This window comes from Columba livia, chromosome 12, assembly GCF_036013475.1.
Source record: "Columba livia isolate bColLiv1 breed racing homer chromosome 12, bColLiv1.pat.W.v2, whole genome shotgun sequence".
NCBI classification, from domain to species: domain Eukaryota; kingdom Metazoa; phylum Chordata; class Aves; order Columbiformes; family Columbidae; genus Columba; species Columba livia.
This window is the reverse complement of record NC_088613.1, coordinates 19,318,025-19,339,863: the sequence shown is the minus strand read 5'-3', so window position 1 is coordinate 19,339,863 and position 21,839 is coordinate 19,318,025. Positions and strand designations below refer to the sequence as shown.

Here is a 21,839-nt window from a genome sequence, read left to right as displayed (position 1 = left end):
CGACTGGTCTTGTTTATTGGTTAATTAAAGCCAAAGCGGAACTTCACCCTTTGAAATGTGACGTCAGTTAAAGACTTGAGTACTGAACTTGTCTTCTGCTGAGATTTCGCTTCCACTTCTTTTACAGAATAGAAACTGGTTCTGGAGGGACTGCCGAGAGTCTTTGAAAAAAGCGATAATATAGTGAGGCTGTATTAAATCTCCATCTCGGAGGAACTGAAGCTGCGCGCTGTGTGAAGGTGAAGGTTTATTCTGATGGAGTGAAGAACCTGCAGCCTGTCTGCTGATGGTATCATTTAAAAAGGCTCTTTGATCCAGTTCTGTGCAATCATAACCCCAGCAGTGAGTCACGGTGGGGTGTTCTGAGCTCAGACTCACCGTGAGGTGGGAGGATGCTCAGGAAGAGGGAGATTCCAGGTGCAAAACTTGCCTCGTGTTCATAACCAAGATCGGAATAACTGTCATCACCTACGACTGTGTAGTAACAGTCAAATCCTGCAATTAAATCTAGAGCTGCAAAGAAATGAGGTGAAATGAGTTAAGGTTTCACAAAATGCTTCAGGATGCCACGTAAATGGGTTAAGTCTGGGCCTGGCAAAGCAATGGAGGCTATTTTAGTAATGAAGTTTAAAGTAAGCGTATTGGGTGTTGTTGATGCCCCGTGTGGGAGGTGGGGAATGGAGCGACGGGGCTGTGACTGGCAGAAGAACACGCGGGAAGGACGAGGAACCGCTTTTCCCAGCTCAGTTTAGCACCAGAGCGTTCAGCCTTTAATCCTGAATACGAACAGCCCTGAACTGTCCCTCCTCGCTCGCTAAAACCGCGAACACAAGGAGCAGACACCAGAGCGGCACCTGGTACCCAGCCCTGGCGTTCTCCACAGAAATCCGTTCAAAATGGATATTTCTTTTCTATGTATTAATGCAAAAAATACGCTTGGGTATACTCATCCCAGATGTTTCCAAATCTTTTTTCCTTCTTGCTAATTATAAATGTTCTTAATGTTGCCAGTGAAATCCTTCGTTTTCCTAAATTAGACTTGGCTGGCATTGAATTGGGTTACTAGCATTAACACTGACTAGAATTGATAAAGCTGTAATTTACATTTGGGGAAAACAAAATGTTTGTCAGCATCTTTCTGAGCAGGATGTCAAAGTTCCCCACTGGAGCTCCTTTAGCTTTGAGGGAACAGGTTCCATTCAGAGTGGTCACAGTATTGCTGAAGACTTGTGTTCTTAACAGCTCTCGGGAAACACCTTATGCCGAGTAAAAATCCCGACCAGTAAACTTAACTGGAAGTAGGTTCTGAAAACCACTGTTTTAAGGTCAAGTTCAGACAGAAAAAGCAGTTGAGTGAACCTGGGGGTTTTTTGAGGTTCACATGTGCCCAGGACTCCTTAAAATGTTGATTCATTTTCATTCTGCATCAGGCAGTTCTCTGTTATATAAACCTGAGCTTTTCAGCAGCAACATGTCTTTGTACTCGGGTTTTACTCAATGCCGCTACCCAGCAGTTAAAGATGCCGGTGATGATTTGCTGGAGATACATTGCTGTTAAGGTTAAATGCATAGATGGAAAATGCATCAACTCCTCTGATATCGAAGGTAGACTCCAATTTTTGGGTTGATGACTTCTCAATTCAAGTGTTCTCCTGTAACTTGTATTTTCTTTCACTTGGAGGGGGAGTTGAAGGGACGAGGGGATAGAAAAGCCCATAGTCTTATAAGAGTGATAACCCTTCTGCGAGCCAGACCATGGACTACTGCATGGATCTACTGCAGTGGGGCTCGGAAAAGTGATGTTTTTCCTCTTTCTCGACAAAGAACCAGATCATTGAATCACAGAGTGGTTGGGGTTGAAGGGACCTCTGGAGATCATCCAGTCCAACCCCCTGCTAACGCAGGGTCACCAGAGCAGGTCACACAGGGTCAGTCCAGGCGGGTTGGAATGTCTGCAGAGAAGGAGACTCCACAGCCTCTCTGGGCAGCCTGGGCCAGGCTCTGCCACCTCAAGGGAAAGAAGTTTCTCCCCATGTTCAGGTGGACCCCCCTGTGCTTCAATCTGTGCCTGTTGCCCCTCATCCACTAAACCACTCAACCACTAAAAGGAGTCTGGTCCATCCTCTTGCCATCTACCCTTGAGATATTTATCAGCAGAAATAACATCCCCTCTCAGCTTCTCTTCTCCAGGCTGAACAGATCTTGGAGCCTTCTCAGCTGTGGGAGGGGAACCCATAAAAATACACATTCAAGCCCCCTTGCAAAAACCCCACGTTTGGATCTGCACGTTAAGCACCGCAGAGACTTTCACAGATCTCACCTGTCAAAGGGAAAAACAGGGAGGGGGTAAAGGTGCGGAGACTCCGTTTGCCATTTAAGGAAATCTCGTCCAGCTCTTTTTTATCTTATTTGTATGTCACTTCATACAGCGTTTTATAACTTGATACTTTTTCCTGGTTTTGTTGTGTTAGTTGGGTTTTGGGTTGTTTTTTTGGATGACGGGTAGCATTTTGAAAGCAAGGATTCTGTGTTGCACAGTGATTCAGTGCGTGTGGGGCTTGAAAAAGCAATTCACACAGATCAGAAATTCTGTTTCTGAAAGGTTGTTGTTGCTGCCTTTGTGCTTTTGGAGAATCCTTTAAGAGCGTGGTTCTCCCACGCCTCCTCTTATTGCCTGATACTTTGAATAATCAAAAAACCCTTAATTTATTAAATATGTGGTTTGTGATCTCAGGGCAAAGAGGCTTTTGGGGCTGGCCTGGCTCAGAGCTGGTTATTAGGGTTTTACTTCGTCCTCACAGCACATTTTACTATTGTAAAATAAAAGCAGAGAAGACCCCCTAGTTCCTCCAGGAATAACTTCCAAGTGTTGCCAGCCCTGGAGCACGCTGGGACCAACAGGCGGATTTGTGTGAACCATCGGTGTTGTGCAAATAACTGACATGATGAAGGGCAGGCACGTGCTGGCTTTGGGTTCTGAGTTTCAGGTCCTTCATGATCATCTTCTCACAGCTGTTTACAGCTGCTGGTGCTGGCGCATCCTTGCATGGAAAAGGAAAGGGGCTCCTGGACGCCGGCGAAGCCGGGACCCACCTTGCTGTGCTGTCCAGCTCCTGGGGCTCCAGCGCTGCTGAAATCCCTGAAGGATTCACAGCTCGTGGAGGAGAAGGAAACAGTTGCTGGATTCCTCCTTCAGTTCCAACTACATATGTTAACGCACCCATTACCTCAAATCCTCGGGTCAGTTTTGGGCCTTGCACAACAATAAAGCCCTTGAGGTGCTGGAGCGAGCTGAGAGAAGGGAACGGAGCTGGTGAGGGGCTGGAGCACAAGTGTGATGGAGTGGCTGAGGGACCTGGGGGGTTCAGCTGGAGAACAGGAGCTGAGGGGAGACCTTCTGATCTCTGAACTGCCTGAAAGGAGCTTGGAGACAGGGGGGGTCGGGCTCTGCTCCCCAGGAACAAGTGCCAGGAGCAGAGGAAACGGCCTCAAGTTGCACCAGGGGAGGTTGAGGTTGGATCTGGGAACAATTTCTTCCCCAAAGGGCTGTGGGGCATTGGAACAGGCTGCCCAGAGCAGTGCTGGAGTCACCGTGCCTGGGGGGTTGGACAGATGGAGATGAGGTTCTTGGGGACATGGGTCAGTGCCAGAGTTAGGTTATGGTTGGACTCAATGATCCTGATGGTCTCTTTCAACCCAAACGATTCTATGGTCAAGGTGTGAAGTGCCTCAGAAGGGGCCCTGGGAGCTGTTGCTGTGTGGGTGGGGAGGCAGAGGGTGGTTGCAGGAGTTCGTGCCCTCTCATGGTCAATATCTGAGTCATGTTGCTGCTGGAGCCACCTCCAAGCTGGGTGCTGAGAAGGTGCCAGCGGAACGGGCAGGTGTAAGTGCTGGAAAACCGTGAGCAGATGTTTTGACTGTCACAGGGACGCTCCCCATTGAAAGGCTTTGCTGCGGCTTGGCAGTGATGTGTAGTTCAAAGGCAGGAGGCAGAAGTAGCCCTGTGCAATAACTGTGTGTTTCTGACCTTGAGGACTGCTAGTGAACCCTTAATCCCTGCAAAATGATTTATTTGGTACTGTTTAGCACTAAACTTTCAAAGCAGAATGCTTAGTGGCGTTAAATCAGAAAGCTCTTTACCTCCTTCTGGCTGCATTAATAACTATAATCTCTTTAATGGAAGCAACTTTGTTGGGCAGGATTTACCTTCCCCGAAAACCTTCTTGATTGGCATTAAATATCCTCCTGGCTGTTAATTCTTCTCCGGTTAACGGGCAGCTGATAAAGAAGTTGGAGCACGTTGGGTCAGGCAGCGGCTCGTGCCCGGAGCAGGTGAAGCCTCCCCAACCCCTCAGTGCTCCCCGGGGTCTGGAATGGGTCAGCTTGTCCGAAATGGGTCAGATTTATCAGTCTCCTCTCCTTGGGCTCCCTCTTTGCGTTTATCTGAACCTGCAGGCTTCAATATTTGCGCAGGATGCTATTTAATGCACCTCTGGCTGTTAGGGGAGCACGAGGAGCCTGTCGGTTTGCTTTCTTCCAGCTGGGGGGGATTTATCACCAAGTACTTTGTGCTTTGTCCTTCATTAGTATTTGGTTTAGTCTCCGTTCCTTACCAATGAGCTGGTCTGATTTCTAAGATTTCTTTTCTTGGTTAACAACCAAACAGCAGCAGCAACAACAAAAGAATACGCAGTTTATCATTAAATTTTCCATGCAAGGATTTTCCTTTCATCTCTAAGTTCCATTACAGTTTCCTACATTTCATATTTTCTAACGTGTATTCATTTTGTTGTCTGCATCCCCCCCCTTGTTTTTTGCCATTATAATACACCGTCTTTTTAATTGCTGCTTTTATTTCTGCATTTTGAGGGGGTTTCCAGCCAGACTTGGCTTTTCCAACCACAGCATCCCCATTGGGGTTGCAGCCTCTTGGCACTTAATCAACCCTGAACTCCCCGCTTTTGCTCTGATCTTTACCCACATTTCTCCTACTAGATAATTCCATTCAGAGCGTTGACTTCAGGAAATTGAGGGTTTTTTAAAGCAACAACCTGTTTTTGAGTGAATTTACAGAGAGTGACAGTATGAGGAAGCCAAAAGTCTAAAACCTGCCAACACTGAACATTCTCCTGCTCTCCACACTTTCCACAGTGTGACCACAAACGGTGAGTGTGGTGGTGACGGTAAGAACACCATCCATGTTTTGCAGAGCCCCCGATTTCACTTCTTGCACCAGCGGAGGTTTTCCTGCAGGATAACGCGGTTCCCTCTCGTTATCTAGTACCGCTGATAACGCCGCCTCAAACTGTCAGGCTGTGCCTGCTCTACCACCAAAAAGTTTGGAAAAGCTTTAAAGGGAACTGGATAAAATACGGTTGCACTTACCAGCTGACAGCTGTTGATAAGACAGCCCAGACACTGCTCCCTGCTTGTTTTGTTTGCCCCTGTGAAGTTTTCTGCCTTGCGATGTGGTGCTTGGTTTTATAACACCAAAGAAGTTTGCCCCGGCGGGTGTAGCGGGGAGGAAGCCTGCGGAGCAGCTCGGGTCAGAAATCTGGACTGTCTGCGGTGCCTTTTGTCCTTCTTGTGCTTAACAAGCAGTTCTGGATGCTGCCGATGGTCATTTGTATTGCTCTGAAAGTGGAGGAGGCGTTGGGGAGCAGGGGGAAGAGGGAAATCGTTTGGGCGAGCAGCAGCACCCAGAACAAGGCGGAGGTCGGTGCTGCAGCGGGGAACACGCTGCCCCGGCCGGGGACTCAAACTGCCCCACTCCCTGCGATTTCTGCAAGGAAACGGTGAAGCAAACACTTTGCGTCTCTTCAGATGGGTCCAGCAGCCTCCAGCACCTGTCCCATCCTCCCCCCGCCACGCTGCCCCTCTCTATATTTACCCAGGGGGAACTTTCCAAGAATGGAAGTGGTAAGATAAAACCCTCCAGGGGCTAAAATTAGCCCCAGCGCCCTGGGCTGTCCCCCTGCAGTGGCATTTCAGCTGTGAGTGCGACAGCCTGCCGTGTCCGCACAGAGCGGCTGCCAGCCCCGCCACAGCCACATCTCTGCCTTTTCTCCTGATTTTGGTTCAAACCAAGGGAGAACCCACCACGGGACGGCCGCTGTCTCGCTCAGCCTGCTGTGAGCATCACCAGCCTCCCAAAGGTAAGGCGGCAGCAGGTTGCGTTTGGCAATTGGAGATGGCTTGGTAACCAGTTGTAAAAGTGCGGGTCTGTTCTCCGCCACCTTTAGCTCCAGTCGTAACCTCTGTTTTGGGGGCTCTGCAGGTGCACAGGCAACTTTCTTCAGCTCAAGAAGTGACAAATCTGATTTGGGCTCTTCTGGTTGAGGAACCTCTCTGAGCTCCCCACGTGAGTGCTTATGCTGTCGAAGTAACGTCCCTTTGGAGATGCTTATTTGTGCATTCAGGAAATGTTACAGCTATTTTTTTACTTTCCCAGATTATTTCCATTGGGAATATAACTGTGGTTCTTTTTGAATCCAATCTGCAAAATAAATCCCACCCATGAGCCACATGGGTGAGGGGTTTCAGAAGCTCCAGAGCTCATTATCAGCGTGTCTAGTGAATAACAGTAATACTATAGTTTCACATATTTCTATATAATTTGTCCGGGTTAGTGTAACAGGTGGAAGTGCAGCAGAGCTTTGCTGTCGCTCACTGCCATCAAACTCGCTCTAGCTGACCGAGCTGTGGAGCCGGCCTTGCGTGGGGATTCCTCCAGGCTCGCACGTGTCTCTGCATGCGATGGGTGATGAGCCTCCTGTGACCACCTCGTTACTGCCAGGCTCTTATGCAGAAAGAGGCTAATTGCTCAGTGCAGCTCCTCGCCTCCTCCAAGGGAGGATCAGAGGAGCCGCCTGGGGAGACCGAGCTGTGCGGCGGCTGCCTCTCCCCGAGGAAATCCGAGATGGTGAGGAATTCCTCAGCGTTCCGGCGGGCGGCGTTTCCAGCTGCTCAGGTGCCGGCCGAGGCGTCACATTCCTCATCCCCGCTGCTGTTTGGCCACCACGAGGCCAGATCCTGCGCCAAGCACCTGGCAAACGTGTTGGGGACTGGTCCCAGCTCCGGCATGATCAGCTCAGCATCCCCTCGCCTTCCCCCCAACAACCCCTACCTCCTGCTATAAAAATCACAGATCCTCCTTGCAGCCACGGTCCTCGCGCTCGAACAGGCAGGAGAGAAGAGGGTTTGCTGACTCAAACACTGATGTTACTTTGGGAAGGGTGAGGCTGAAAGTCTTTAATCAAACCAGCTGCCTTCACATTCACTTCATCTTCTGGTTTGAAATCCAATACCTTTAAAAAGCGGCAGGGTATAAATCCTTGCAATGCTGTCAGCTCCTAGATTAAAACTCCTCCGAGTGTTCCGTAGATCCCAAAAGCTTTGGAAGTGCAGGTGCTGGTGAGGCACCTTGGCCGATATGGAGCAGGCTCGAGTCCTGCTGTTTTCCAACGTGCTCTTCGCTCGGCAGATGGATGGGGTGAATTCTGAGGGGTTTGGGAAAACGGATGGTTTCCTCTACCAGTGGGGTGCCTGTGGCCACCCAGGAGCCTTCCTGAGCTCGAGGTCTGAGTATCCCATGAGTATCACACCCTTCACCTCACAGGGCTAGAAGTACAGCATTAAAGAGTTTTAAAGCTAAAGCCTGTGAGCTCCCCCATGCAGCATTTGAACACCAGATTTAATTATCTCAGCGTATTCTTGATCACAACATTTTAAAGGGAAGCAGCCCATGTATGTGCGACAGCAACAAACTCTTCCTTAGCCCTTCACCAGCGTGGATTTCCTCACCTGTGCTGACAGGGCAATAACATTATTTGTCTTTTTTTAAAAAAAACAAACTTCCTTAAATGTGTACAAAAAAAAAAAAAAAAACTAACAAAAATAAAAAGGTGGTGTTGGGGTCAGGGAGCTGGTTCTAACATTTTGGTGGCGTTGGTTTTGTTGTCCCGTAGATCTCTGGTTTTACCATTTATGATGAAAGCAGTACGTGGGAGAAAGAGCAAAGAAAAATGAGCCTGATGGATATCACTAAAATGTTCTCCATGCTCCAGCCCAGAGAAGATGAAGAAGACAATGGAGAAAGTGAGGAGCTGAACCGAGCAGTACTGGAGGATGACTACCGAACCCTAGATCAGCTCTTGTCCCAAGACAGATACAAGAAGTTCATCAACCGCAGGAGCGGCTGGGGGGTGCCCAGCACCCCGTTGCGCCTGGCTGCCACCAAGGGCCACGTCCGGAGCGTGGAGGTCCTCCTGGCCCATGGGGCAGAGGTGGACAGCCTGGATGTGAAGGCTCAGACCCCACTCTTCATGGCGGTCAGCAACGGGCACCGGGAATGCGTGAAGGTCCTGCTGGAGGCGGGAGCCAGCCCCGCCGGCAGCATCTACAACAACTGCTCGCCGCTGCTCATCGCCGCGAGGGACGGGGACGTGGACATCCTGCGGCAGCTCCTGGACCACGGTGCGGAAACCAACGTTCGAGCGAGGCTGCCCGAGTGGGCTGCCAACTCGGCGGCGTGTTCTGGTCCCCTCTACCTCGCCGCCGTGTACGGGCATCTGGAGTGCTTCAAGCTGCTGCTGCTTTATGGCGCCGATCCAGACTATAACTGCACTGAGGAGAGGGTGATCGCCCAGATCAAGGAGCCCAAGACTCTGCTGGAAACCTGCCTGAGGCACGGCTGCAGGAGTAAGTTCATTGAGCTGCTCATTGACTTTGGAGCCAATGTCCATTTGCCCGATATCACGGTAGACAAGACGGCACCCCACAGCGAGGGCCTGGAGCTGCTGCTGCAGGCGAGAGGTAATCTGCACGTGTAGCCCCAGGGTTGGAAACCAGCACTAATTTTGCTCATCTAGGTGGAAGTTCCTTCAGATTCCTCTACTTTTTCGTCTCTTTCCCAGTAGCCCCACCCAGGATTTCCCATAAGCTTTGACTCCCTTTGCAGCATGACTTGAGCTCATGGTTCTCTCCAGTCTTAAACTGTATTATCCCGTATTATTACTATTTTGCTCTGAGCTTTCATTCCTCCCTCTCTCCCAGTGATTGCTGTGTTCACGCCCCAAAACCCAAGACTACAATACTGAACACAGCAAGAGAAGGACGCTAGAAGTTTATAGAGCATAGGTTCACCCCTGGTGATTCAGTCTGACGGCTGGATATCCATGCTGCTGCAGGAAACTCCTAAAACAAGTTGCTGGGATTTGGGGGACACTGCCACAGGAGGGCTTGTTTCTAATAAATATCCACTGAATGTCCAAAATTTCCGCTGCTGGCTGCAGTGGGAGGCAGGAGGCCTTGGTGCGGGTCTGAGGTGTGAACTGGTGCGACCACCACCTGCATTTATGGGGTTATCTTCCCTCTCACGCTCACTGCAGCATCTGCTTTTCATGAGTATTTCTAAATGCTTGCTAAAGGAGATGATTCCACTGAGGGTCGTCAGTGCTGGTCTGGAGCACGTGGGGATTGTGGGGATTTCCACAGCCTGTTTTTTCTCCTTAATATGAATCTTTTGAGTTAAAGGCTGCTTGTCTCCAGTCCTCTCCTTTCTGCTGCCCAGCTTTGCCTCTCCTGTACCATCTACGTCCAGGTAAACTGCACTTATTTCTGTATGATGGTGGAAGATCTTATCTCTGTACACCCAGCTCCGGTGAAACACATCCTGCAAAACTTGTGTTTGAACACAGCGTAAACAGCCCTAGCAAAGATATTTAGTTTCGGTCTATCCATGTCCCTTCGCTTAGGACGATGCCTGGGTTGGAGAGCAGTGGGGTTGTGTGTCTGGAGGCCACTGTCTCATTTTTCCTCCCCCTCTTTACGCAGCTCATCCCAAGTCCTTGATGTCTCAGTCCAGGCTGGCGATGAGACGTCTCCTGAAGCAGACTGGCCACCCGCACGCCCTCGGCGAGCTGGCGATCCCCGTGGCGCTGGTGAACTACCTCCGACACCAGCCCTGACGAGAGCCCCCTGCCCGGGACGTGTGCCGAGCACCCGAACTGAAAGCTGCTCTGACACCTGTGCAGCGTGAGACTGCCGTGAATTTGTGGTGCAAAGTAATTTTTGCTTATGAAGTGTCTCCAAAAAGCGATGCCTGTGCAAAAGGGTAAGGGAAACCGGGGAGAAAACAGGAGAGCTCAGCTCCTGCTCCATGTCAGCACGATGGCAGAGCAGGATCTGATTTAGCTGGGTTTGGCTTTAAACCCTCTTCACTGGAAGATATTATACCTTTAATTGCTACTGGTTTGAGAATGGGGTGGGAAAAAGTGTGGAGGGCAAAGGGAGATGAGTTTGTTCTGTTTTGTTTTTTTAATTAAAACTGTTGCTGCTATTCTTATTAAATTGTCGTTTACTGTTTGGTGAAATATCCTTTAATCAGAGCTGCCCCTCAGGAGCTCAGCGCACACCTCCCGCTGATGCTCTGGACCACTTTTGGGATGCAGCAGAACATGTTCCCCCCAGCTGAGTTCACCCTGCCCTAACCGCACCTCAAACATGAGTGCTTTTGGGGCAGAGGCGAGTGGTTTGAGAATTGCTCTCTGCAAAATGTAGGCACCTTTTACATTATTTATAGGCTTGTTTCAGATGTTGTGGCATCTATTAATCAGCCTATATTGACTGGGCTGTGGGGGCATCTCCTGAGGGAAGGCCCCTCAGTTCCAGCAGGACAGGGAACTGCTGGAGAGAGTCCAGCGCAGCCACCAAGATGCTGCAGGGAGTGGAGCATCTCCCGTGTGAGGAAAGGCTGAGGGAGCTGGGGCTCTGGAGCTGGACAAGAGGAGACTGAGGGGGGACTCGTTCATGGGGATCAATATGCAAAGGGTGAGTGTCAGGAGGATGGAGCCAGGCTCTTCTGGTGACAACCAGTGACAGGACAAGGGGCAATGGGTGCAAACTGGAACACAGGAGGTTCCACTTAAAGATGAGAAGAAACTTGTTGGGGTGAGGGTGGCAGAGCCTGGCCCAGGCTGCCCAGGGGGGTTGTGGAGTCTCCTTCTGTGCAGACATTCCAACCCGCCTGGACACCTTCCTGTGTAACCTCATCTGGGTGTTCCTGCTCCATGGGGGGATTGCACTGGATGAGCTTTCCAGGTCCCTTCCAATCCCAGACATTCTGGGATTCTGTGAACATTAGGGCTTCGGATGAGCCTGGACAGTGTTGGGAACAACTCTGCAGAGAGTGGGGGCCGGGAGATCTGTTGGGTGTCGCTCGTGTCCCACCAACCCGAAGCAGGGGGGGAGGCGGGTTGAAGGCAGGAAGAAGGTGGCAGCAGGGTGGGTGCGCTGACCCCCCAGCACGGTTCTGCACGTGTCTCTACCGGCCCGCTGCTGGGAACGCGGTGACTTCACCCTGCAGAGCTCGGGCGGGAACCGTCACCGCACCCAGAGGCCCGGCCCGTCCGGTCACCCCGCGTGTCCTCCCCCACGCGCAGCGTCACGCGGTCCGTACCTCGCTGTCACCCGTGGCCCCGCCCAGCGTCACACCCCCGCGTGACGCCAGAGCCCCGCCCCGCCCCAGAGACTCCGCCCCTCCGGCCCCGCCCCTCCCGCGCGCCGGGCGGACCCGCTGCCCCCGCGGCCGCTCGCCCGTTCCTGGGCTGGCCCGGGCGGGCCGGGCCGGACCCGCTCCCGCCGCCTCCGGAACCGCCGCCCCGCGCAGCCGGTAAGGGCTGGGGAGCGGGCGCCGGGGAAGCGGGGCCGGGGGCGGCTGCCCTGCGGCCGGCGAGCGGGCCCGGCCCCGCCTGTGCTGCCGGCCGGGGCGGCGGCGCCGCTTTCCCCGGGTTTCGGCCGCGGCCCGGCCTTCCCCCGCCCGGCCGGCCGGGAGCGCTGCGGGGCCGTGGCGGCTTCTCCGGAGCCGGGCGAGCCCGGCGGGGAACGGGGAACGGCGGGAGGGGCGGGGGTCGGTCCGAGCTCCGGCCCCGCGGGGCCCCGCTCGGGAGGGTCCGGGCGATGGAGCCTCCGGGGGGTCCCGGCCCCTCCTGCCCCGGCCCGGCCCGCTCGTCCCGTCTGCGGGGCCCAACCGGCCAAACCCCGCGGTCGGCCCCGGCCGGCCCGGGACACCGGGCGCGGGGAAACGAACGCCGCCTTTTCCTGCGGCCTCGCGTGTTTTGTTCTGTAAAACCCCTTTCCGAGATTTATTGACAGCGGTTCACGTCCTGAGCGCCCCCGAGCAGCCGAGCGGTCCAGCAGCGTGTGCTGGTGCCGGGGCTGACGTGGAGCTGGAGCGAAAGGATTTTCCCATGGAACTGTTGAAGTGGTGTTTCTGTTCCGTTCCCCTCTGCCTTCTGCCCAGCCCTGCGCACACACCGCGCGTGTGGTTTGTCCTCCAGCCCGTCTGACCAGCTCTGGGTGTTCGAGCAGCATTTGGACCCGGCCCTCAGAGCGGAGTGAACTTGGGGCTGTGCTGGCGGGACAGGAGCTGCGCTCCATGGTCCTTGTGGGTCCCAACTCGGGACGTTCGGGGTTCTGTGATCTCTAGAGAGGCTCCAGGGAGGCTCTGGAGGCATCTGGGGCTCGTGGGCAGAGCTGGAGCAGCCGGGCTGGGGGGTGGGCAGGAGGTTTCCCCGCCAGCTGTGCCCCAGCTGCTGATGTGAAGGGGCAGGTGGACGGAGCAGCCCGTGTGTCCCCATTCAGAGGCGCCCGGTGACCGAACCCGACCTCCCCGCTGGCAAAAGGGCCGGGAAGGCGAAGGGGCTGGAGCGGGTGGCTCAGGGGTCAGAGCTGCCCGTCCTGGGGCAGGGGGGATGCTGCGCAATGGAGACGCCTGGTTTTCCTGCACTTGCACACGGGTAAATTTAAACATCACGAGGTTATTGTGCACGGCTTTAAGGAGTGGAGGATCCGAATGGCTGTCGGAGGTTTTGTACCCCCAGTTCCAGCTGTTGACAAAGTTCTGCAGCTCTGTCTTTGCACCGTCTGCTGCCGTCTCCTCACCTCCGTCCCTTTCTCTTTGCTTTAGATCAGCTGTGATGCTTCAAGCGCTGCACCCAGAAGTGGACTCCGCTACCAAAGTCATCGTTTCCAGCTAGATGCACCCAAACCGACCCGCTGCCATGGAAACGGGCTGCGCGGAGGAGCCCGCCCGGAGTGGGTCGCAGTCGCTGGTCTGCGGGCAGCGGGAAGGACGGGAGCAGCGGCGGGAGGAGAGCGGGGACCGGCTGCCCGAGCGGGGCGATGCCTCCGTGGTGGCTGCGGAGCCGCAGCAGCCTCAGCCGCCCCCCGGCAAGCTGAAGAAAACGGCTTTCAAACTGTTTGGAGGGAAGAGGAGCATCTGCACGCTGCCCAGTTTCTTTGGAGGCAGAAGCAAAGGCCAGGGGAAAGTGGCCTCGAAAAAGGGCCTCAGCAAATGTCAGACCCACGACGGGCTCAGCGGTGCTGCCTGCGACGGGGCGCAGCCGGAGAGCCCTTCGGAGGGGAGCGGGGACTCGCGTCCCTGCCCTTTGCCAAGCTCCCAAAGCGCTCACCTGGCCCTCGACACCAGCGCCAGGGTTGATCTTGGCCCTTGGGACAGCTCTCCAGGCGGGAGCGCCGAGGGCTGCGAGAAAAAGCCCAACGGGGACAAGTCCTCCTTTGCCAGACCCAAGAAAGGCCTGAAAGGGTTTTTGAACAGCATCCGGCGTCACCGGAAGAGCAAGGTTGCCGAGTGTGAGAGAGCCGAGGCGCCCGAGTGGAGCGGGGGTTCGGAGGAGGCCGGCAAAGCTCCCGGTGCGGGAGGGGAGAGCCGAGGGGCCGCGCAGGGCCGGGCGCTGGGACCCGTCCCCCTTGCCGCGGCCGGCCCGGGGAGCTCGGGGGGCGAGCGCTCGGGGGGCAGCGCTGCCGGCTGTGCCGAGGCTGCCGAGCCCGGCTGTGTCCCGGCTGCTGGCGGCGGCTCTGAGGGCGACGCGGTGGCGACGCCGGGGAACGGGGACGTTCTGGTTACGAGATCAGAGGCTGACGCCGGTGTGTGCGCAGAGTTTGACCGTGGTGATGTGCTGCCGGCCTCTCACCCAGACTCCATGGACATCGACCCTCCCTGCCTGCACTCCGGGGACCTGCTGAGCCTCATCTTGGGAGACGCCGCGTCCCTGAAGAGCTTCGACTCCCTGACGGGCTGTGGAGACGACATCGCCGAGCCCGACATCGCCGAGAGCAGCATCTCTGTGGAGCGCAGCAGAGACGCTGCTCAACGCAGCTCCTGCCTGGTCACCTACCAGGGCGGCGGGGAGGAGATGGCCGTGCCCGAGGAGGCGGAGGAGGAGTACCTGCAGCAGCTGTGGCCCCGCGGCGCAGCGGGGGACAGGAGCTACGGGGCCCAGGTGTCCAGCAGCAGTCTGGAGACGCAGGCCTCGCACGAGGCGCAGGCCCAGCCCTACGCGGGGGGCGCGATGGACGGCGTTGAGCTCCTGACGCCGCAGAGCGAGCAGCAAGAGTCCGCCCCCAACAGCGACGAGGGTTATTACGACTCCACCACGCCGGGGCTGGAGGACGAGGCTGGAGACGGGCTGGGGGAGATGAAGAAGGAGCGTCTGCCCAGAGACAGTTACAGCGGGGATGCCCTTTATGAGTTTGACGCGCTGCTGAGTCCCTGTCACGGGGAGGAATCCCTGTTTGAGGGCAAAGTCCCACAGCCGGGGCTCTTCAGCTACTTCTTGGACTTGTGCCTCCCTGCTGAGAAGAGCCTGATGCAGCTGATGGACCAGAAGCGAGGGCTGATGGAGACGGAGGAAGAGCGGCTGGCGGCCATTCAGAAAGAGCTGCTGTTCTGGGAGCTGCAGCGGGAACCGCTCTTGAAACGGCTGCATGTTCCCGGCAAGGAGAAGTGTCCCCGGGAGCAGCAGCGCCTTGAATGTAAAACTAGAGCTGCCGGCTCGGTTGGCAAGAATCAGAGCGGCCTTGGTAGCGAGCAGGCGGCCTCGCACGCCCCAAGCAGGGCTGTGGCCGGCGGGGTTGCGGTGGCCAGAGCTGAAGATCCCGAGTGGAGGGATTTCCCAGGGACTCTGTGTCCAGAGAACTGTTACAACAGCCAAAAAGCCCAAGGAAGTTGCCTTACTCAGCTCCCAAAGAACAACCGGGGGTTTGATTTGGACCCAGACTGTGGGTTGTTTGGGGGCTCGGTAGCCCCAGCCAACGCGGGGCTGTTCCCCGGCTACAGACTGGCAGAGCTGGAGCGCGGCGGTGGAGCGGGGGCCACCAGCCCCCAGCCCCCGCTGGGCAGCGAGCACGAGCCCGAGCACGCCGTGAGCTTCTCGCAGGCGCTGGTGCAGTTCAACAGCAGCGGGACCCTCTTCTCCAGCCTCTCGGAAAGCCTGGGGAGCTCCAGCTCCGGCTCTTCCTTCACCCAGAACCTGCCTGCCCTCCCCACCATGGTCACCTTTGACGTGGTGGACGTGGAGCAGGAAGGAGAAGGGGAGTGCGAGCGGCATCCCGAGATGAACGCCGGCGAGGACATCGCCGAGGACTTTGACGACGGCTACGGACAGCAAGAGTCGTTGGCCGAATGTGACGAGAGAATGTCCCCGGGGTACCCCCCGGGCTCCTTGCAGAGCTGCCCCTGGGGGGTCGCCAGCCTGCCCCGGCACCTGCGCCTGCACGGGCTGAGCCCCTCGCTGCCGGCACCGCTCTCCGTGGGCCGGAGGAGCCGCTCGCTGGACACGGAGAGCCTGGAGCTCGAGCTGGCCGACCCGCAGGTTGCCAAGGGCGGCCCTGGGCCGTGCGGGCTCTGGTGGAAGCCGGAGGGTGGCAAACAGGAGGCCGGCGGATCCAGGAGGAGCAGGAGCCAGGAGGAGGGCGAGCCGGCGGCTCCCGAGGGCGGGCTGAGCTGGCCGGGCTGGCAGCAGCTCCAGCTCGACACCGACGCGGCGGCCGGGGAAATGGAGCCCTGGGGTTTCGCTCCGGCCGCCGCGGGGGAAAGGGCCTGGGAGCCATCGGAGCAGCCGGGCACCGCGTCCCTTCTTCTGTCCCCTTCCCGGAGCGTCGCTGGAGAGACTCCGGCCGCGCGGCCCCGAGAGCCGGAGCTGAGCCGGCACCGGCCCAGGCCCTGCACTTTGCCTCTGCAGGGCGACACGAGGCCGGCCCGGGAGGCGGCCGGTTCCTGCAGGTCCCACGGAGAAGTCACCGCCAAAAAGCTGCCCCGCGTGTCAGCCCGGGGAGAGCCAGAGCCCGAGCTGCCCCCCAGCTTTGGCTTCGCTTTCTCCCCGGAGAAACGCGCCAAGTGCCGACCCGTGGGCATCGCCCAGGGGATGCCCCAGCACCCCAGCGGCAGCTCCGACGCCGGGAACAGCCCGGAGCGCTGCGGAGAGACCCTGAAAGGCAGAGCCGGCCCCGCGCTGCCCGCCGGCTGCTGGAGCGCGGCCCTGAGCGTCACCGAAGCCGAGTAGCCGCTCGGGGATGGTGTGAGAAGGGCTGCAAAGGGCAGGGAGGGAGAACATAGAGATGAGGGAGCAGTTGGTGAGTGAGCTGAGTTTCGAGCTGGGCTGATCAGGGTGAGCTCCTCCTGCAGCTCTGGTACGGGGTCTCGCTGCTGCGGGTGCTCTGGGGCTTTGGAGCCACCTCGGGATCCGCACGTTAATGCTGCGGCACTTTCTGGTTTTCAGCGCGAGTCGCAGCCTCTCAGACACCGAGGGCAGTAGCAGCCCCGGCGCGTTTGTGCTGCTGGAGTAAGCGCTGGGACCGGAGCCACGGCCAGCGCCGCAGGTTTGGGTTTGTTTCTGCAGGGCTGGGGCTGGGGGAGCGAGCTGGGGAAACCTTGGAGAGAAACTGGGGTGTTTTCTTCATCTTCTCAGTGAAAAGTTTTTGTTCAGACTCACTTGCAGTGTCTCCGTCTCAGTCTCGGTGTGGCGGCTGGGAGGAAGGATGCGGCTGTTTCCAGAGTGTGGATGGGAGGCCACTCAGCCGAAAAGGGGAACTTTGCAGTAACACTCTTATTTATTACTTTTTCCCAAAACAGGAGCTGTTGTGTGCGTGCCGGTAGCGTTTTCCAGGTCTCGTGTCAGTTTGCTCACAGATACCGCACTCGCAGAGCTGTGCTGTCGATGGTCCCGTTAGGAACCAGGTGTCGGTCCGTTCTTTGCCCGCTCTGCCCCCACGGAGCACGATTCCCGCTGGGCCCTGTCCCGTGCTGGTCCCGCGCTCCTCGCCTCTGCCGGGCCGTGGGCACGCGGGCCAGCTCTTTGAAATAAGCTAAATGTGCATCGTGCCTGGAGCCGCGAGGCCGCGGATGCTGTTACTTTCACCAAAAGGAAGTTTTGTGGGTTGTTTTTTTATTATTGTTTTACTGTTGTTTTCTTTGCATCAATCATCTGAGGAAAGTATTCTGTTAATTGGAATACAGGATGTAATGCAGCCTAAATTAGGCTTCACAACTTCTTCCTCCTGACGGGAGGGAACAAGAAAGCCGGAGGTTGCTGCAGGTTTTGGATTTCTTTTTCCTCTTGGACTTGTCTGAGGAGCTCGTACGAGCCCCTGGAAACATCTGTCTCAGGCTGTTGGTCCTCGAGACGTCTCCCGTGTCCTCCGGGATCTCAGACACACTTGTCGCTAAACCAGACCTCCCTGTCTGTGACTTGCGAAGCTGCTTCCTCCTGTCCCAGCTCTGTATTCTGATTTTAATTCAGTTACCGGTGATGATTTTGGTTTCCCTCCCACCCCCAAGTTGTGGACCCGGCTGTGGCTGGAACGGTCAGCAGCTCCCTGGCATCGCCGGGTTTACAGGCACCAGGAGCTGCTCTGGGTTTGTTTGCTTCCCTCCCAGCAAACTGAGGTTCTGATATTTCTTTTTGAGAAGAGACTCCTCACAGCCCTCCCTTGTGTACCTGTGAAGGAGCAGGGAAAGGCAAAGCCGGGCTTTCCTTGCCGGTGCTTCCACTTACTTATGTTTGGAGTTTGTTTTTATTTCTTTCCCGGCCAGACTTGCTGCTGGACTCGACCCATCTGAGTGTCCATGGGCTTAGCCCGTAGTTCTTCAGTGTTTTCCCGCCGGTCCCGCTGCAGCGCTCACCGCAGGAACCGGCCGGCCGCGGTTTTTACCCCGTCCCTCTGTGCGACCGGAGCAGATTTTGTGGGACAAACCGGCTCTCGATGCTGCTCCAGCTCCGTGTCCCCACCTGGAGAGGAGAGCGTGGTCACCAGCCAAAGGTCCCCTGGCCTCTGGTGCTGGGTGCGGTCACCCCTCGTTAGCGCAGCCTGAGCGGCTGCTAACGAGCACTGAGCCTCATTGGCACAGGCTCCCCCTGGCTCAGAGCCAGGACAGGGTCGGGTCTGGCACCGCACGTCTCACCGCCCTCACAACACAAACCCGCAGCGAACCCCGCTGGTGACATCGGGGCCGCTGTCACACCGGCGGGCACTCACAGCAATTGCTCGGACCGAGCAGCCCCGGGCTGGGTTTTAATCGCTATGTTGTTTTAGCGTGTCACCAAAGGCTCTCGCAGGTTAAGGGGTTTGCGCAGCGTTTTGTTCAGACGTGGTGCAGCTTTGCAAAGTCTGGTGCGGAGTGAGAGCGTCTCGGTGCTAAAATGAATGTTCCGTTGCAAACGCGCGTCTCGAGGATTAATTCTCTTGGGTGTAGGTACGTCATGGAAGGGCTTAGTGAAAACGGCTTCTAGACTTGAATGTGTGAAAGCAATACAGCCAAGACTTGGTAATCTGACTTTAGACCAAAGGCTCCTCCTCTTAAACTGATGTGAACTAAATGAAGCAAAGATCTGTTGGGTTAAGATGAGTTTTCTAAAAGCACTTTTGGAGTCCATTTGCTGGATTATTGGCGCATTCGGCCCCATTAACCCAAAGACATCAGACTTTTCAGCGCTCACCCAGCCTGTAAATTCTCACTGCCGTAGAGCGATTGGATTTCGCCGCCTGACGTGCTGCTCTTCCTACAACACCCGACTGCCCCGGGATAAACAGGAGCAGATCCTCCGCTCTTGATCCGGATCGGGCTGTGGGTCCAATCCTGCCTTACCGAGGAGCTCAGGCTGGAGAGGGGTCGTTGAGGCTTCCTATGAAAAAGGGTTTCTGAACCAGAAGTAGGTCCCAGGAGCGGGAACAGCGGGTCGTCTTGCCAAGATATTGAGGAAAAGCTCCCCTCGAGGAGCTCTCCGGAACACGTCCCTTCCAGGGAAGCTCTTGCCTGAGAGGGATGAATTGTGGCTGCTAAACTGCGCTTAAACCACTGACATTCGGGTCAGTCTACCAAGTAATTCTGTATTGCATTTTGGGGCCTCGGGGGTTTTATTTGTTTGTTTTTATACACATAAGAAAATGGTGGATTTTATCTATTTTTGTATAGTTTTGCATTTTATATTCACGGGGAAACGTTACGGACTTTTGTTTTACTGGTGTGCGTTGTCTTTTCAAGCGCCGTGGTTCCCGTTCCGATGGAGAAAAGGCCGTTACCGTGCTGCTGCCGCTGCCCGTGCGACGCGAGGGAACCTCCGGCTGCTCTGTGCCGGCACCTCCTGCTCCGGCGGCCCCGGCAGCGCCGGCAGCGGCAGCCGGCCCGGCACACGCTGCGCAGACACGGCCGAGCGCCCGCGGTTCCTCCCCCTGTCACTTTGTGTCTTTTTTCTGAGTTTTGTTTTTAATCTGAGTTTGTGGAGTTCGGTGATTTCTCCCTGAAGGAATTGTGACCATCTTTAAACTAGAAAACCACAGATGTCAGTTGGGGCTGTAATCATTTTATCCCAGTTGAGGCTTTTCCTCAGTCCGGGCAGGAGCCGCTGTTGGTGGGTGCGTGGCGATGCTGGCGACGCCGGGGATGAATGTTCTGTCCCCGCGGTGCTCCCTGGCCGGGCTGGCACTCGGCTCTCACCGTGGCACGGGCAGCGTCGCCTGCTCCGGTCTGAGAGCGGCTCTTTAAATACCGCGGGCTCTGCACAGGCTCAGCGGGGCTTCCACCTTCTGCTGTGTCCTGCGCTGGGCGGGGGCCGGGGCAGCTCCTGCGCCGCCGGCATCGCCAGCACCGGTGCCGCGTCCTCCCGCGGTGCCGCCGCCTCGAGCCTGGGGGTCAGAAAGGCAGGGGGAGCTCTGGAGAGCTGAGACCCAGCCCAGCTAACGGGCTCTTCTCGCTCTGGTTTGGACGTGGGCAGACAATGCGCTGCTGTGTTTGCTCGGCTCTGCAGGACTTGTGGCCCCGCGGAGTTTGTCACCCTGCGCGGGGTGTGAGGGCTGGAATAACTTCTCTGCACAAACCGCGGGGCTGAATGGAGCAGACGAGAACAATGTCAAACAGTGACGTGCAGGAAGAAAATTAAATGCTGAAAAGCTAAAATATTACAGCCAAAAGCAGATATTTTTCACTCTTCTTTGCCCCCCTGCCAATGCCACAGAGATGGCAATGGCTGCTGAGACATTTGGCTCTCGGTAGTTTGGGTTATTTTTGTCTTCTAATTAATTAGCCTTCACCTAAAGGTGCTTTTGAATTTTTCCTGAGTGACTTTGCCCCTGTTCCCAGCACAGGGACCGGACGGGCAGGTCACAGGACAAACATTCCTGGGTTGCTCGGCCCAGTGCCACACGCCCCATTCCCTCTGCCCTGGGTTGTGCGGCTCCCTCCTCTCCAGCCGGGCCCACCTGCTCTTCTCGCCGCATCGAGTCACCCCGGAAGCGGCACTTGGGTGAAGTGATGAATGGAAACCCAGGAAAGCCTCTCGGTTCTACAGAAAACCTCTGAGGGGCCGTGTCCAGGGGGCCGCGCTCCCTGGGCCGTGCGCTGCGGCGGCTGCTCCGCGGGGCCGGGAGCGGAGGCGGCTCCTCCCGGGACCAACCTGGCTGAGTTTGGGGTTTTTCCCGATTTCTTTCTGCTCTCACTGCTACTCGTCCTTTCAGCTTTTTAATGTATTGATTGTGTTTTACAATGAATGTTCCTTTCACTGAATTGTGATGAATAAACTTCAGATTTTTGGACAACAGTGGGTTTTGCTTGTGGTTTGGTTTTCTCCTTGGCTTGTTTTATGCTTGATTTAATCTTTTCCTTTTCCCTGCCCTCCTATCTCTTGGTTATTTTCAAGTGAAGTGTTTTTTTTTCCGTGGGAGGAGGCAACACAAGAGATGCTTTGGAGAGCACAGCACGCCGCTGGTCCCAACACCCCTTGGCCAAACCCCGTGTCGTTCAATGAACCTGCAGAATCTCCGTCGTTGAAGGCACCGGCCCCAGAGCCCAACTTTCCCCTTGGTGTCTCGTCCTCTGCTGTCGCTGGGCTGGAGCGCTGGCCGGGGTGACGTGGGTGACGGGAGCAGAGACCGCGTGGCTCCCAGGGGATGAAGTGTCACTGGTGGGTCTGTCCTCACAGGGTGCTTTCCCTGTGAGTTTAAACAAGGGCCTTTGGGCTGTTCTGCCTCATGGACATCGTTTGACCACGTCACCAAGGGAGGTTGATGTTGGTTGCAGCTTTAGTGCGTTTTGCTTGGGATAGGAGCTGACGGAGAAGGTGAAGGGGGGTTTGGGCAGCTCCATCCCCACAGCCGTCCCGCAGGGCCATGCACTGGCGTGACCTCCACATCGTGGGGACACTGGGGGACAGAGGCAGCAGGTGAGGGGCCATCACAGAGGAGAGGCCACCAGCCCAGCACTTCTCCAGGGACATCATCCCAAATTGAATTTGGGGAGAAAAAAAATTACCTAGGCGAGGGAAAGGGCAGAGGGCAGGCACTGACTGCTGCTCCTGAGCTCTGATTGTTATCCTTCGTTTTAAACACGGGCCGAAGTCTGGAAGGTAATCAGCTGGGAGAAATGCAAGATGAGGCTGGGTCAGCGCTGCACGAGCTGTTCCCCGCCAGGGATGGGAATCTCATCCAGAGAGGAAAAAGAAAAAGCTGTTTGAAAGGTTGAGCAGGGGCAAGGGTTGTGTGCCTGC

At 56.1% G+C, this 21,839-nt stretch overlaps 2 protein-coding genes across 4 annotated transcripts; both read left to right on the top strand.

Annotated features, from left to right (window-relative positions):
* Positions 1-5,995: 5,995 nt before the first annotated feature.
* Positions 5,996-10,364, top strand: ASB12 (ankyrin repeat and SOCS box containing 12). Of its 3 annotated transcripts, XM_005498061.3 has the most exons (4): positions 5,996-6,155; positions 6,278-6,361; positions 7,968-8,814; positions 9,835-10,364. In XM_005498061.3, the coding sequence occupies exons 3-4, from the start codon at positions 8,025-8,027 to the stop codon at positions 9,966-9,968; spliced, it is 924 nt and encodes a 307-aa protein (XP_005498118.1). In that variant the 5' UTR covers positions 5,996-6,155; positions 6,278-6,361; positions 7,968-8,024; the 3' UTR covers positions 9,969-10,364. The 3 variants fall into 3 exon arrangements, with proteins under 3 accessions (XP_005498118.1, XP_005498119.1, XP_005498117.1); XM_005498062.3 differs by lacking the exon at positions 6,278-6,361 and having other exon boundaries at positions 6,016-6,155; positions 7,968-8,700; positions 9,835-10,103; XM_005498060.3 differs by lacking the exon at positions 6,278-6,361 and having other exon boundaries at positions 6,016-6,155; positions 9,835-10,103.
* Positions 10,365-11,516: 1,152 nt separating this feature from the next.
* Positions 11,517-20,894, top strand: LOC102086637 (APC membrane recruitment protein 1). The gene is made up of 2 exons (XM_065078052.1): positions 11,517-11,671; positions 12,968-20,894. The coding sequence occupies exon 2, from the start codon at positions 13,038-13,040 to the stop codon at positions 16,362-16,364; it is 3,327 nt and encodes a 1,108-aa protein (XP_064934124.1). The 5' UTR covers positions 11,517-11,671; positions 12,968-13,037; the 3' UTR covers positions 16,365-20,894.
* The last annotated feature ends 945 nt before the right edge of the window (positions 20,895-21,839 follow it).

Excerpts from the sequence above, each read along its gene's own strand:
- LOC102086637 (XM_065078052.1), top strand. The coding sequence starts at position 13,038 with ATGCACCCAAACCGACCCGCTGCCATGGAAACGGGCTGCGCGGAGGAG.
- ASB12 (XM_005498061.3), top strand. The coding sequence starts at position 8,025 with ATGAGCCTGATGGATATCACTAAAATGTTCTCCATGCTCCAGCCCAGA. Across the intron at positions 8,815-9,834 it reads GCTGCTGCTGCAGGCGAGAG|CTCATCCCAAGTCCTTGATG; the intron begins GTAATCTGCACG and ends CTCTTTACGCAG.